The sequence below is a fragment of the Protopterus annectens genome, chromosome 4.part0 (genome assembly GCF_019279795.1).
Source record: "Protopterus annectens isolate FY-2018-M chromosome 4.part0, PAN1.0, whole genome shotgun sequence".
NCBI classification, from domain to species: Eukaryota; Metazoa; Chordata; order Ceratodontiformes; family Protopteridae; genus Protopterus; species Protopterus annectens.
Genome location: NC_056733.1, coordinates 1,208,199,603 through 1,208,216,951, shown reverse-complemented (window position 1 = coordinate 1,208,216,951; position 17,349 = coordinate 1,208,199,603). Strand labels below are relative to the sequence as shown.

At 37.0% G+C, this 17,349-nt stretch overlaps 1 protein-coding gene across 2 annotated transcripts in view; it reads right to left on the bottom strand.

Moving 5' to 3' along the window:
• Positions 1-17,349, bottom strand: part of JAKMIP2 (janus kinase and microtubule interacting protein 2) — a 1,408,623-nt gene that overhangs the window by 420,549 nt on the left and 970,725 nt on the right. For both annotated transcript variants that reach the window (XM_044069136.1, XM_044069137.1), the window contains exon 8: positions 15,803-15,949. In XM_044069136.1, the coding sequence (XP_043925071.1) occupies positions 15,803-15,949 (147 nt within the window). The remainder of the gene's footprint in view (positions 1-15,802; positions 15,950-17,349) is intronic.

Sequence of the window (17,349 nt, the reverse complement as noted above, 5' to 3'; positions counted from 1 at the left end):
AATTCCAGTTATGTTTACTTATGTGGATGAAATTATCTTGATTACGAGAAACAAAGTCCATGTGAAAGAGGTTATGTGCCATTTACATCAATGTTTAAACATAATATGCATGACTTTAACTAGACAAAAAAAAGTAAAGGGCTGGGTGATATAGTAAAGATAGGAGTAGTATCTTTTTCGATGAACGAACTCTCTATGTTAGGAAGAAAATTTGGAGGTAAAAATGTTAGGAAGAATAGAATGGGATAATAGATGAAATAAAGTATTTTTGTTGTTTTTGGAAAACATGCAATCTATCATTTAATAAAAAGATGATTTGATTAATTCAATTATACTGGGAACGATTGCATATTTAGCTAGTATCTATATGTTGCAAATAATCTATGAAATATGAAAAAGAAATACTACAATTTTTTTTTCTTTTATATAGGGTACATGATTGAATCCAGTGAAGAGAGGAGTCATATATGGATAAGGATGATTGAGGTTTAGAAATAATAAACCCAATTATTTAGCGTTGTTTTGAATAAATTATGAAAATGAGGAAGTAGTAGTAAACTTACTAAACTACAAATATGGTGCATTTTGAATTGTTAAACATTTCAAAAGAGGAAAAGAATGTTTAAATGAAGAAATGAGATGTTACCAAGAAAAATATTTTTTATGGAAAATAAAAATTGAGAGAAAAGTGTGGTATAAAAATACCATTATATAATATTATTATGTTAATTCTTGGGTCATGCTAGCAAATGAAAAAGTTAAAGCTATAAAAGTATGAAACACATGATATAAGAAGCAAGTGGAATGTCAAGATTTTTTATGGAGATTGGGTGATTTATAAAATATCAGTAAAAGGAAATATGCCATATAAAATTAGTGAAATAGTCTGTATATATTTTGATAAAGAAGAAACTACAGATCGTGTTTTCTTACAATGCATAAGGGTTGAAAAATTGTGGGGAAAATTATGTGAAGAAAGGTTCTTTGAAAATATAAAGGAGATAAATGAAATAAATATGGATGATTATGTTTAGATATTATATAAAAATAAGAAATATGTTAGCAGAGTAGATAACATATTATTTTATGTTGTTTGGACTATATGGAAAGAAAGGTTAAATGAAATCATGTTTAATGGTACATGGAGACTAGCAATAATTTTAAGAAAAATTAGATGGTGGTTGTGAAAAAAGGAATGGGGACCAAATAAGAATAATGAAGATAGAAGTTTAACATAATAATGCAAAGAAAGATATTTATGATTGTATGACAATAATGGAAAGGAATGGAAAATTGTACACTGTATACATTGCAAACATGTAAGTTTGTAAATAGTACTGTAAATAATGTTATAATAAAGAACCTCTATTCTTTTCAATAGGTGCTGTGGTATATTTTACATCCACCTGAGCTTCCACCAACTCAAACAGACTGGACCTCAGTTTAACATCTCATCCAAATGATGGCATACTCAGGAGTACAGCAACACCTTATGAAGCAGTGCAGTGTCAGTAATCCATCTACATGGTGTGTGAGCAGAACCCACAGCCTTCTGCAGCAAAAGCAAGTGTGCTACCCATTGTATCACGTGACATACTTTCACATGTCATCATTTATCTACACTCTTGGAGCATCATTTATCTTTACCCTTGACATATTATTAAAGCAACTAAAATTCTCCTAAATACCCCATATTTTAGTACTGATTAAAAATGAATGTTTACACACATACATTTCATACAGAACAAAAAAAAGATATTAAAAACCCCCTAGAATCAACCTTACCTATCTAAAACAACTCCTTAAACATACCTCTATCATTAGTTTAATTTAAATGCTAAAAATGCTAAATAAAAAAAAATAAAACACAGGCTGTGCCATCCCTTTAACTACAATGCAAAAATTGATTTCACGTACTGTAAACACAAAAAAGAGAAGATGATGGCCACACAAGAAAAGCTCACTAAAAATAGACCCATAATCCCAAATCTGAACTGTGTTCTCGTGTCTTAAGTTTAATTAAAGTTGTAAATGATATTAAAACAGTGTAACTTTACAGAATACACAGACAATACCAATGTGCCTAAATCAACCCATATAAATAAAATTCATTCTTCTTTGAACAAAAATGTTAAAATAAACTCACAGACCTGCAATTACCCAATTAGAAAACATTTTCCCTGCCAGAAGACATGATTCTAACCACTTAACATAAGTTAAAATAAATTAAATGAAACATAGCTAAAATGTATTACCTTCCATCTAATTTAAAATCCTAACAAAAACCTCAATATATTACATTAAAATTTACCTCAACATCTACAAAAGAAAACCATTCACCAGAATTTTCATTCATAAAACCTGCAAAAACATGTAAAACCCAAGTATATAAGAATTAGGCAATTACTAGGGGTATTCAAAGACATGTTAAATGCAGCAGTATTAGGGCTTCTCTGGGAAGCTCTGGTAGTGCTATGGTGCTAAAATTTCAGTCTGACATATAAAAGAGCCACATGGAGTAAAATCAAAGTAGCTCGTTTCTGAATGAGACATAGCACAGGTAGAAGTAACCATGCTGCCTTTCAACAAATGCAACAGTAATGGACAGGCACCAAAAGACAGAAAAGTGCACACACACACACACACACACACACACACACACACACACACACAAAACCCCAAGCATAACCCTATATATATATGTATGCATATGTACTCTATCTTACACCCAGATACACATACAAATACAAATGACCAGCTTCCTCTTCCCATTACTACCGCACAGTATGGTCAGCCTCACTCCATCTGTTGGCATCAATGGATTTATATCATCAAAAGACAGTGTACAGTTGCATTGCTTCACTCCTCAAATAGCTTGTCTTCCAACCCCTCTGTTGTGCTATTTTGATCCCAGTAAAAGGTACCAAGGAAGTGCACATGGCTAATTTGCACTCGCTGTGCTTTGAACTGCCACATTTGTATGCAGCTTTCTCCAGCAAGATCTGTGTAGTGTTACTTGCCATAGCCTTCTTACCACTGTAGTGTCAACCTTTTTTTTTTTTGTAGTGTCAGGCAGTTTGTGCAAAACAATTTTAAGAAAGGAAATGTATTCAACTGTCAACCAGAAACTGAAAAAAAATAAAGAACTGACATAACAGAAGATATAACACATCCAAGACAGCAGTTTTATTGCTGTTTCTGTGTATGTCTGTGTGAATGCATATGCGTATATGTGTCTGTGTGCTCATGTCTGCGTGTGTGTATGCCAGTGTTTGCGTCTGCATACTTAAAACTGTATATCAACCTCAAATGGTAGAATTTATTTAAAGTGAAAATACACCTGCAGAAGCTAAGATATATGCATAAGTTGTATGCATTGTGTGTAGTAAATGCAAGATGGCAGACTTGTATGTGATTGCCCTTGGTTTACTGCAGTTTGTATACTTTTTATTGTAGGTGTTGGTACTGACATACGTATTATTAATGCATACAGCTTATTCCACAGATTAACGATTGTCCCACAAAACAATAGAAGGCAGCTAAAGAAACAGATGAATATGTTAAGACATATAGTAATTGCATGCTCAAATTATTTTACAGATTGAACAAACTTTTTAAGTGTCACTGCAGTTAGCTTGTTGGTCTGCTAGATGTGATGCTGAATAAGCTTAAAAGCAAAGCTAAAAGGGTGGAAAACAATTGATGTAAGTCATAGGAGGGCAATTAATCCAAGATATAGCAGTTTTAGACTTATTAGGGGTAGATATTCCCTCAGATTGCATTTTATTCTTCAGAGTTTCAGGAGTTATTATTAGTTGGATGTTTAATTCAATAAGTGGCAAATGAAGTGAGTAATGGGATGCTGCTTCATAAGTAAAATGAGTGAGAAGAGATAAGGACAATGCTTATTTGGTTGGATGTGCAATTCAATAAATGGTAAATTAAGTGAGCGGTGGAATGCTTCTTCATAAGTAATGTAAGCAAGTGGAAGTATGTATGCTGCTTACTGGGTCAGGATGAGTGAGATCACATTGACCTGATTAACATTACATGGATGTTTATGTTGTGATTAAAACTGGCTATACTATATTTTAGTTGTAATTAATAAATTGATTAATAAAGTTATGTTTATGGAAGTTTAATAAAGGTCATCAAACGTCATTCGGTGTAATGTGTTTATTGAAGGAGGCCGGGACAAAGAGAAGAAAGATGTTTAATTGCCTTTCTGAAGCCTAAAGCCACCACATTATGCACACACTCAAGTCATTACATTACACCAGTATGATTTCATCATCATCCATGTAGGTGTAAATGACCTGAGAACTACCTGCCTGGACTATATGAAGAAAGACTAACACTGAGCAGCATATGACCTTCACTGAGGATGCTACCACAATACTAACAAAAGATGACTGATTTTAACAATTGTCTGAGATTCTGGTGTCATTCAAGGGGATCTAATATTTGCTAGCATGGGAGGACGTGGTCAACAGTCCATGTTGCTTTGTCAGGGATGGTCTGCACCTGTCCCCTTTAGGCTTTTGAATACTGGCTAAAACTTTATCCATCCCTATAAAGCCTTTTATTTGGCAATGCCAAACTGACAAATCTACCATCATAGCAAAATCAACTCAAGTGAACCTCAAGGTGCCAGGAACCTAAATAAAAAAAAAAACTACACTCCCTCCAGGCCCTCCTCACCCTTGAGAATAAAGACAATTGTACAGTTACTAAGACATATATTAAAGCCACAGAAAGTACCCCAGCAGTGCAAAGTTTCAGTGCCTTCCACACTTTTAGACAAGTAGCTGCACAGACAGGGACTAAAGGTGGAGGTGTCTCCATATGGGTCCATTATGTAATGTCAAAATACTGAAATTCCGAATTTCAGTATTTCAAAATCACATAGCCGAAAGCCCAACTACAACACACATTTCCAAAACCACATAACCGTGAAATTCAAAATCCCAAATCTACGCTACATATACAGCACACACATAAACATACACCCAACTCCCCCCCACAATCAAATAAACAATACTACACTACAGATAGTAGTATAGCTGCGCCCCCACACACCCCCACTTATATATTCTAATTCCAAGATCGCACAGACACACAAAGGAAACTCACACCCACACATTTTACAGTCTCTCATACACACACATTACAGTCACAACACACACTTACACACACACACTAAAGCCCCTAACCAACACACTAACACATACATACTTACCTAAACTTCCACCCATCCATCCATACACCACACCAGCGGAAGCGGAAATTCAACATCTCCGTGCTTCGGGATTTTGAATTTCACACTTCTGCCGGTTTCGGAACTTTGAGTTTTCGGCTATGGGATTTCAGTATTTCGAGATTACATAATGGACCCGTCTCCATATACATCAATAACAAGCATATCTCTAGGCTCATTAAACAGGATGATGTGTTGGACTTTCTCTAAGTGCAGGTCACTTCTAGCTAGCTATGGGTCACCCTCTATGTCCCAAGAAATTCACAGTGCAAACTGTAGCTACTGGAGGTGCTTAATATCCAACTGAACATCATACTCGTGGGGGACTTTAATTACCCCTCTATAGACTAGGAATCCTGTATGTCCTCAAATCTGCAGACACAGAGATTTCAGGATTTTTTAAATGCAAAGACCCTTGACCAGTTAGTGTATATGCCCACTATAGGCTCCAGCATACTGGAACTCATACTCACAAATATGGGAGAAAGCTGGGTCTTCCCCTCCCAATGTCATATCCTCTCTGGTAAGGTTCGATCATAAATCTGTCTGCTTTGAAATGAAAATCAAGTTGGCAACCCCAGTAAACCCAATAAAGGTTAGGAACTAATCAAAGGAAAACTATCTTTTATTAAGTGATAGTTTGTAAAAATTCAGTGCTTCTCCAAACACACAGGACACAGCAGCCTATCAAAATTGCTCACAGAAACGTTGCACTACCATCTCAAAGACTGCATAGAGACTGCTGTACCTACCAGATGTAAGCCCAAAGCTAACTCCAAAAACAAAACTGCCGTGGTGGCATCACAAATTAAACACGATATACAACAAAAGAACAAAATCTTAAATAAAATCAGGGAATGTAGCTTTCATGAAGGTAAGAACTCTTAAACTAAATAAGAAATTAAGGGGGCTAATTAAGTCCAATAAAGCCAATTGTGAGGTTAAGGTAGCCTCCCTGTCAAAAGACATCCTTAAGGCCTTCTTCAATTATGTCAGAAAGCTCAAACATAACACACTGCAGTGTGCTGAACTGGTGATTAATGGTGCCACATTCACTGATCCAGGTGATATAGCAAATCTTTTGGCTGATAAATTAATTTCCAACTTTACCACTATTCACCCCCAGCCACCACCCCCCCCCCCCACCAAAGAAATGTCCTCAAACATAATCCTCTCCATCTAAATAGGGAAAGAACACAGCCTCAATGGGCCCTGATAATATCCAGAGTTGCCACCTGAATAGTCTAAAATATGAATATTGGGGTCACTGGAGTCACTATTTATCTTTAGTCTCAAAACAGGTTCTCTGCCATGAGAATGAATGACTGCAGTTGTTTTCCCCATCCTAATGGTGGACTATCAACAAATCCTGGAAACTACAGACTTATTAGTCTGACTAGTCTTATTTGCAAAGCCATGGAAAGAATTATTATGGAAATTATCAACAAAAGACATTAGAGACCTTCGGACACTGGATCCATCTCAGTTTGGCTTCATGAAAGGATAGCCAAGACTACAGAACCTGGTAGACTTCTTTGAAAAAGTCACCAAGACAATGTATAAGGGTAAATCAGTGCATACTGCCTGCTTTGATCTGGTTAAGGTATTTGATACAATACCTAACTTGTGTTGTTAACAAACTTAAGGAATTAGACATAAACCCCTACATAACATGCTGAATAGCCAGATCACTGATGGATAGGAAGTAGAAGTTAGATTCATTGAGAATGCCTCCACAAAGAGGTCAGTCATAAGTAGAGTCCCTCAGGGATTCATGCTGGCCCTGTTCTTCTCTGGCATGTGTTTCTCAGACGTCAAACCCAATATCAAAGGCCTCTGGCTGACCAAGTTTGCAGATGATTGCAAACTGGGAACAGTTACAGGATCCCTTCAATATGCAAGCACTCTACAGGAAGATCTAAATAGACAAATGACTGGTGCCAAAGCCACGGCTTAAAACTCAGTGCCAAGTAATGTATTACAGCCACCTGTGAAACTATATCTTTGATAAAACACCCCAAAGAAATGGCTCACTAGTCAGAGATCTAGGAGCTCATATAGACAGTAACAGCCTTCAAGCAAAATGTGCCCGGGGTAGTAATCCTCATCCCATCCTTTCCTACACTATAAAAGTATTACATCCTACTACTATCTCTTCTCCCTGATCTCGTGCTGTCTACATTTTCCTTCTTTTAACCCTCCTTACAGTATTTGGCACCACTGTTAGGTCACTATATGAAAAATAGTAATCTTGGTTGAAACTCAAAGTTCTGGTCTAACAATGCTATTTCTGTGTAACATGCTGTTTGTATAGAACACATTTATCACCTAGCCTAAGCTGTAACAAAAGGTGTGTATTTAATTTCTTATAATTCTGTTAACTGTCAACTGTAATTACTACAATTTACTCAAAGAATACATTGTACTATTTTTTTGAGCTTTTCTCCCCGGGCCTCTGCTGTAAACAGGCGCCTAGCCCAGCCGGACTTTCCCAGTTAACACATGTAATAAATAAACAAACAAAAAAAATAATAAATAAATAAATAGATGTTGCTCAAATTATAATTAATGGCATGGCATCTAGGTTTAGGGGAGTCATCATACCACTGTTTCCAGGCTTCATCAGACCAATCAAAGAGTATAAAGCCCTCTTCAGAAGGTACTTGACCAGACACATACAGCATGTGGAACATCTGCAAAGGTTCTTTACAAAAAAAATACAGGCCATAAACAAAATGATCTGTGCGGATTGCCTCAATGCCCTATCTCCATACCCGGTCTTCTACATGCTACTAATAGATGATCTATGCCTGGCTTACTAGGAATCCTTGGACCCTGCTCTGAAACTTCTGCACATCTGCAAAACATACAGCATCAGACCTTCTAGACCCAAACTCCAGATTTTGCTTGCAACATAAATAGGACATGTTCACATTCTCTAGTATAGGCTCACCATCCATGTTAAACAAAATCCCTCCCCAGCCTTATTTAAGCAAAACTTGGACCACTGGATGGGAAACTTGAAATTCAACCTTGGTCTGGCACCTAGGGCTCCAATGGACAGAGGCAGTAAGTAAATCCTGTCATAACCAAAATTGAGCCCCTATATACATATCTAAAGCATAAAACTTGCGGGTCATATTTGGGTTGCATGTCTAGACTTATACAGGTCAAGTGGTCTTTATACACCTATGAACCTATGAAGGTATTCTCCTAGGGTTGGTGTTAAATTATTCATAGGTTTATAGGTTGGTACTAGGTTATCGGCCCTAAGGTCTATGCAAGCCTAGCCATAACAATTCCTTGGAAATTTCTTCCCACAATATTTACTTCTCTGGGCCCCTGTCTAGCAGGGCGACTGACATGATCCCTGGGGTGAATTTCCTATCTCCCATCCAACCATCAAGGTTCCTTTTGAAGAGGGCCAATGAGGTGCTCTGCTTGACATGTATGGGCAGTCTATTCCAGAGTATGGGGAGTCTCTGGGTCAGGAACCTATCCCTCCAGCATGTTTTGTTCATTGTGATGATAAGGTTTAGATCCCTGGAGCGTGTGGCTCTGAGGGTCTGGGATTTCTTTAAGTAGAGCATGTCCAACAGCTCAGGGTTTGACATGGCCTTGTATGTTAAGCAGAGATCGCCTCTGAGTAGACGATATGCCACAGAGTATAGCTGGAGTTTTTTTAGATGGTCAGCATATGGCATCTGCTTTAGGCATGTGATTCTTTTAGTGAGGTATTTATGTGGCCTTTCCAGCTGTTGCAGATGTCTTGTGAGGTACATACCAAATGGAGCATTATACTCTATAATGGGTCTAATGAGGGATGAGTACAGTGGGACAATGACCTCTTTTTTTCTGGACGAAAAGCCCTTAGTGATGAGGTGTGCCACATAGAAGGATTTCCTGACTGTTGTGGCAATGTGGTTATCGAAAGTGAGACCACTGTCCACTTGTGTCCCTAAGTCTCTCATCACACTTTCGATGTTTAGTGTCCTGCCACCTATGTGATAGTTCATGGGTACATGTTTTTTTCCAGAGGGGATAACTATACATTTCTTGGCATTAGACTTGAGCCCATGGCTCTGGCACCAGGCATCTGTTTCTGTAAGGCCCTTTTGTAGAATATCCACATCATTTGGGGATTCAATAATGTCTCCCAGCTCCCATTCCTGGCTAAATCTTAATTACTGACACCCCAAGTCATTTTTGTTGAGATAAGAATATCACTAACAAGCACAACATGGGTTATTCAGGAATTCTGCAGGCTAAAGGAAAAGCAGTCTTACAACAGTTTTTGGTTTGACTGGGTTCTGTCAAAACTGATAAAAAGGCCAAGCATATTTATGCTAAAAAGTGAAGCTGTAGATGAACTGTGATGGATAGCAAAACGTCATTCGGGTTTCATAATTCTTGTATAACTACATTTGCAGGGAGCTAAGTTGAAAAATCTAAATGTGCATTTTAATTGAAAGTATCCCTTTCTTCAGTGTGAAACTCAGTACTTTGGCTACATAGCTAAAAGGTTCAGCTAACAGGAAATTGGACTCAGTAAAATATTTACTAACAGCCCTTACCTACCCTGAATTGTGCCTGATGTTCACTACAGAGCATGTACAAAAATGTAAATGATTTACTGAGACTGCCTTACCTCGCAGAAAGAAGTAAGGCCAGATCTAACACCAAAAACAAACCCCACTGGTGGATTCCTTACCTTAATGGGGTGAATAAAAGAAGAAAAAAGTCATGGCCAAAATCAGAAAGAACAACTCTCATAGAAACAAGAGCTCTCTGAGCTAAACAAGAAACTAAGAGGTCTAATAAAGTCCGACAAGGCCAGTTACAAGGTCAGGATAGCCTCAAAGGTGACGGACACTCACAAGACCTTCTTCAGCTATGTCAGGAACCTTAAAGGTAATACTCAGCATTATGCAGAACTGGTTGTAAATGGCACAACCTTCACTGGCCAGGGTGACCTAGAGTATCTACTAGCTGGCAAATGCAGCTCAAACTTTATCCCCACTCCCTCCCACTTCCCCCCAAAAAGGGAGCAGATCCTGCTGGGACTCACTAAGGCTAAAAACACTGCTTCAGTAGGCCCCAGCAATATCCTCTGTTGCCTCCTAAATAGTCTTAAAACATGATCCAGCAGGGCCACTTGAGACACTCTTCAACTACAGCCTCAAAACAGGTTACATGTCAGGTCAATGAAGGACTGCAACTGTCATTCCTCTTCATTAGAGTGGACCATCAACCAAATCCAGGAACTACAGACCCATCATTCTGACACGTGCAAAGTCATGGAATTAATTATCATGGAAGTGATCAACAAGGACATTGGCAACCTACAGAGACTGGACCCATTCTGTTTGGCTTTGTTAAGGGAAGGTCTTGTCTACTCAACCTGGTTGAGTTCTTCAAGAAAATCACCAAGCCTACAGATGAGAGTAAAACAGGGCCTACCCACATACCTAGTCCTGCACAAGGCATTTAATACAATACCCCACTCAGGTATTGTTGACAGACTCTCAGCACTAGCCATAAATCTTACATAACTCTCTTGACTGTGATCACTTACACTGAGAGCATGTGTTTTAGAATTGGGCCCTCTGTGTTTGCTTTCACATGTCTGTCTCATGTTCCTTATATGCTGATGTGAATGCCAGCATTCAAGTTTGCTTTAAGATGGTACAGAATCCTGTGTTAACTTTTCACTCACTCAGTTGGGCCACACAAGCTGTTTAATATTCAGCACTGCTCTAAAGCACCAGTCAATTCCTTGGCCAACTTTTCTGCTTTACATTTTAGCTGCTCTGTATTACTTGAAGTTCATGGAATCTGGCCCTCACAAGTGCTTGAATCAGACATGTTCAAGCTCTGTGTTTAAAAACATAGGCAGAACACAGTATTTTCATCTTTTCTAAGAAGCTTACCACTGAGGTGTTTATATTGGCTCTACTTCACTTGACCTAAAACTCATTTGACTGACACCCAAATGACCTAAATTTAAAATTACTGAAAACTCATTTGACTGACTCTCATTTCACCGACAGCTTACAATGCTGAATTTCAACATACTAAATCTTAAACCATAGACATGCACACTTAGAACACCAATAACTAACTCCTGCCAGAATTTAAAAACTACTTACTTACCCTCTTAACAGAAACTGGACAATGTACAACCAAACTAGGTGAGGGATATGTCCCCCCACACCCCCCCCCCAATTATATATACTAAGCCCAGGATCACACAGTGGAGGAAAGGGCATATACCTTTAACTTGTCTTACAGTACTCTATACACTGCCACTACTGCTGGGAACGCACAAAACATTTACCAAATTACTTTAGATACGTCCCATAAAAATGTAGAGACAAACTCACAATTAAAAACCCTACAACACTACTTTCTATGTGACTATCAGTATTCTGACGGAGTCAGGGAAACCCACAACAAGTTAGGTCTTAAAAGTCGGTGAAATGAGAGTCAGTCAAATGAGTTGTCAGTAATTTGAAATTTAGGTCATTTGGGTGTTGGTCAAATGAAAGTCAGTCAAACGAGTTTTAGGTCAAGTGAAGTGGATTCATTTATACTACATAATACAGAGGCGAAGGGCCACAAATTCTGGAACATCTTCAACTTGTGAGATTCTGGTATCAGTTTCATATCTTCAGGGTGGCGTGTTCAATATTTTGAGGGTTATCCACTGACAAATACTTTTATCTTATGGATGATTATGAAAAATAACTATATTCATGTTGTTATGATTAAAAAACTAATTTATTTATTTATCAAAAGGTAAAATGTGGCTATTTTTTTCTGTCACCACCAAAAATAAAGGGATCCAAGAAATGGAATACGATATAACAAAGTTATTTAGATTTTAAAATGCAGCACTGTGAACAAAATGAGGGCTGCTGAGTAACTGTTTAATTCTCCATAAGATACGGCTGTGTTTCTGATTTGTTTTATGTAAGCCCAATAAGATAGGGCTGCCATCTTTTCGAATACCCAAAGTGGGACAGCTTTAAGAGCAATGTGACATTTTGCAGTGGTCATAACCAGGAAAAGTACAAATGACTGGACTTCAATTTTGTGCCAAAATAGCTTATTGCTTTTTAATTTTTTTTTAATCTTTATTGAATTTTCTTAAATGACATTACCATTGAGTTCAAAACCAAGAACAAACATTTCAAAACAAAAGCAAAAACATAAGCAGATAATACTGTCAAATACAGAGAAATATAACAGAATGAAAAGTTAACGTTATAATATATGATTAGCAAAAAACATAGTTTATGGCACGCTTTTTAAAATTTTGAGTTGTTCATACTGTTTAATATAATATTTAAGCATTTCAGATACAAAAAAATGTGTGATAAGCAACTATTAATGGAAACATGAGAAACATTTTGTGTCCTAAGATCTCAGGACATTTCCCATTTTTCATGCTTTTCTGCAGAACACCACTCTCCAAATAGACAACTGTCCGGCATAAAGTGGGACAGGTGGTAACCATACAATTCAGTGTAGTAATGTAATGCTGCATCATGTAGCCTTGTACAAACTGCCCAAATTATGTATTAATAAAGAGGGTATAACAACCAGGGTGTGATGTTATAACATTGCTTTATATTACAATATTACCTTGGATCACACTGTAATGAGATGTTTCAGTCACTGAAATCTTTGATCAAGTAAAAATATTAGAAGAAATGTAACTTTTCAGGGTGAACAGGTTCATGGCTATGGAAGAGCTTATAGAATGGATTCCACTGTATTAAAAATGTTTGCTGAAGACTTGTGAAAAACCTAGAAAGTATTGGTGATGGTCCATTATTTGAAAAAATGTAAACCTAAGAGGCATTAAGAACAGTAAGCTTTTCTGACATACATTATAGCTTTTTAGTGGATACTTGAATAGCATTAATTCTTAACAATTCATAGCTGAACTTTTAAATAATTTAACTCTAGGGAGACATTATTCACAGGTAACTGCTACTGCTGTGCAAACATTACTGCAAGCACAAGAAGGAACACTAAGCACATGGTTTCTATTATGAATAAACAAAGTTGCTACTAGTAGACTAACAGACCATCAAAAAGCTGCACAGTGTTTTTAACGTTGTAGGTATATATATATATATATATATATATATATATTTCACTTGATCAGGATATGATATAGCATACTGTTCTCTAACAAAACTTCCTGTATGCTAATATGCATGTTTGAGCTCTTATGTTACATATCAGGATGTATTTGTATATAAATAGCAAAATTAAGATATCCTAACAAATGAGCTGGTGTGGTACTCATTCTGTTCTTGATGCTTGGTTTTGTTGATTCACCTTACAGTTTGAAAAAGCTCTGTTCTTTGCTCTGGTCACTAGTAAGAATATAATCTTGCTGTCAGTATGTTACAGTACTTTAAGCAAAGATTGTACAGAATATAGTATATGAATTGGTAGGTAATTACAAATACTAGTAGTGCTATGGTAATATTAGTTTAAGAAAGGAAAACCACCATAAATGTGAATACTTTTCACATTGATTTTCTTCAAGGTCAACATGTACATGTTTTACTAGTTTAGCATTTTTCTGAAATTATTTCTACAGAATGTCATCAGGACTTCATTTCTGGTGAACAAAGTTAAAACTCTTGTTTAAATGAATAGTGTAAAACACCAACACTGATAAAAAATAAAAATAAAAAAATCCAACCACGTAAATAAGACATAGAATTTATTGTTGTTGCGTCTTTCGGCTTTTCCCGGTTAGGGGTCGCCTCAGCGGAACTCCAGTCCACTAATGATTGGCAGTTGATTTTTACATGCTGAGTTGCCAGCCCTAACGCACAACCTTCAACGAAGGTATGCCCATTCACGCATGTCTCCATGCAGAAGACGCTTTAGCTGAGAGTCGAACCGGTCAGCGTCTTACTGTGAGGCGACAACGTTACCGCAGCACCACCACCACGGATCACATAACCACCAAAAAAGACTAAGCGCTTTCGCTAAATTCATATAGCATCATCAGACTCTGATGATGCTATATGAATTTAGCGAAAGTGCTTAGTCTTTTTTGGTGGTGTACAATAAATTATACGTCTTATTTACGTGGTTGGATTTTTTATTAAAACTCTTGTTTGTCTTAATAATTAAATGGACTAACCATACACTGTAGAACAGCAATACAGACCTTGATAAGTTCTGGCACAAAATTAAGTTGATACAATATTGTTAAGCTTGAGGGAGGGGCTGTGCACTGCAATAGTCCTAAAATAATTGTTGCTTGTTGTTCAGAAGAGCCAAGTTATTAAAGTTTACTGTACAAAAAGATATCTGTATAGTTGCCATGCACTTGGTCAGTTGTAAACTGTACAAGAATAAACTTGTCAATTTTTACTTCCCAGTTTGGAACTGTCTGATCACTTTTTCCTAGATAGAATCACTGCCAGTGCAGTTTCTGTTTTTGCACCAGCAGTAGTTCATAGGTTTTCCCCTTTTCCCCTATGGCTATCTGACAGTGTTGCGGGCACTGGAGGGGAACTGGTTTCTTTGAACAGAAGCTTTCACTATTGTATTTTATCTGGTTGAAGCTTCAATTGATTTAGTTTTAAGGAAATACAGAAGAAGCAATTTGTAAAGATAACATGTATAATACAGCATAATGCATTTAATGCTCTTAATTCTAAATCTTACTGTTCAGAAAACATTTGGTTATTTCACTGATCAAAAACATTTGGTTATTTCTTATTAACTCTTCTAAAGTACACCTGGTAAGTGACTTTCTCTTGTAGCATTACACATTAATGTTGTCCCTTTTTACCACTATTTTATTAATGCACATGTCAATATCAGAAGGGAAAGCCTTTTTGCAGAATTAATTTCAGCAATGGTAGTGTTGTACCTGCCTGTTATATATGCAGCAAATGATTCCTTTTGGATCAAGATACGGAGTTATTCATGCCGAACAAACAAGGAAGAATCTGATATTGTAACATTTTAGACTGCATGGTCATGACAAGAAACAGCATGCAAATTGTTCATTTGTATTTTTTCAAATACAGCTTTATTTGTATGCCCTTTTAGCAATGCCCTGTATATACTAACAAGTTTGTCTTTTCAGCTTTTCCCGGTTAGGGGTCGCCACAGTGGAACTCCAGTCCGCTAATGATTGGCAGTAGATTTTTATGGTGCCGAGTTGCCAGCCCGATGCCCAACCTTCAGGGAAGGCACGCCCTTTCACAGATGTCTTTTGGATGTCATTAGACTGCGGGGAGGACATGCAGACTCCACACAGAAGGCACTCCAGCCGAGAATCGAATGGGAGAACCTCTTTCTGTGAGGCAACAACGCTACCACTGTACCACCGCAGTTTCCCTGTATATACTAACAAGTAATTCTGATTAACAAGTAACTTCGATTAACCTAATGGTTCTGTAAGACTTTCAACACTAGGCAAGAACTCCATCACCAAAACGAAAGCAAAGGTATTTAGCATGACCACAAGTAGCACACTGACTTGCAATTTATACTAACCATTTCTGCATTTTCTTTTAGGAGGGCTTTCAGTTTTTCTTCCATGCGCTGCAAAGCCTGGGTCAACTCGTCATTTCTCTTCGTGAGGCACTTGTTCTTGTCCAGTAGAGGTTTGTATTGTTTTTCTGCTTCTCTAACTCGTTTTAACTAAAATGGAATAAAAAAGTAAGATAAAAATAAAAAAAAGTATCATTAATAACACAATGATAAATAAACAGAGATCTCTCAGGGTAAGGTACCTGCTATGTCCCCAAACAAAAAAATGTCAATATCAAGGTGCAGGTACTCCACGACTATCGAAGCCAACCATCAACCAAAAAAGCAAAAATCAATAAAAAATTTTTATACTTGAACAGCAAAAGAACTTTATTCCATGGGTTGTTAGCGCTTTCACGTCTACTCTGGACGCTTCTTCAGACTTTAATAAAACACTTCATCACTTCTGTATTTAAACACTTATCAATTAAACAGTTAGCCAATGAAAGCCTTTGTACGAATACATAACTATAAAAAGTCAGAAACTTCTAAATGGATAAAAAGTCAGAAACTTATATTGTGAAAATTAAAACTTCAAAATTCAACATTGACATTAAAATGGATGTAGTAATAGATTATAACTGTTATTAACATTTCAGATGGCAAATAGCATATAAATATTTAAAAATACAAGAGCATATAAAAAAACAGCATGCAATAAAAACATTTCAAGTGTATGAAACTACTGAAAAACTTCTAAAAATACATATTCCTGCTAACACCAAGAAACATGAAAAAGTCAAAGGTATAGCAATAAATAACTGCTAATGCTTAAGATGACGACTGACTAGAAAGGGTTTCAGAGTAACCCTCTCATTGAGGCCATGTCCTTCATCTGCTTTCATTCTGATGATCCATTTACATTCTTCCCTTTCAGTGAAGTTACTTACATTGCCTAATCTCAATGTGGTGTGTATCAATTCAATAACTAAGAACTCAAAGGTGTGTGTGGTGCCTTGTGATAGAACATGTCTAGCCAGTGCGTTCCTGTCATTCTCCCTGTTGATCGCATATAAATGCTCTCTAACCCTTTCCCTCAACGTTCTATTCGTCATACCGACATAGAAAGCCTGGCATTTGGTGCAGATGGCTAAATAAACTATGTTCCTTGTCCTACAGTCTGCATAATGATCGAATTTATATAGCACACCTGTGTCCGGGTGCCTAAAGTTATTCCTGCCCAGTACGTATTTGCACTGATTGCAACTGCGACATGGAAAGGTACCCATTCTAACAGTGAGTGGTTGATCTTGAAGTCGCCTTTCATAACATAACATGTTCCTTAAAGATCTAGTATTCTTGTAGGAAAAACTGGGGTGAGGACCTACAAGTGCTCTAAGCCTATCATTCAACTGTAGGATACCCCAGTTCTTTCTAATGACATTAGTAATACTCTTATTCTTATTAGTATATGAAAGTACCATCCTCTTTTTACTTCTAGTAAATGGCCTGCTTTGTTCCACCTGTTCACTAGTTGCTATCCTAATGTATGGTCTTGTTTCTTCATTGCG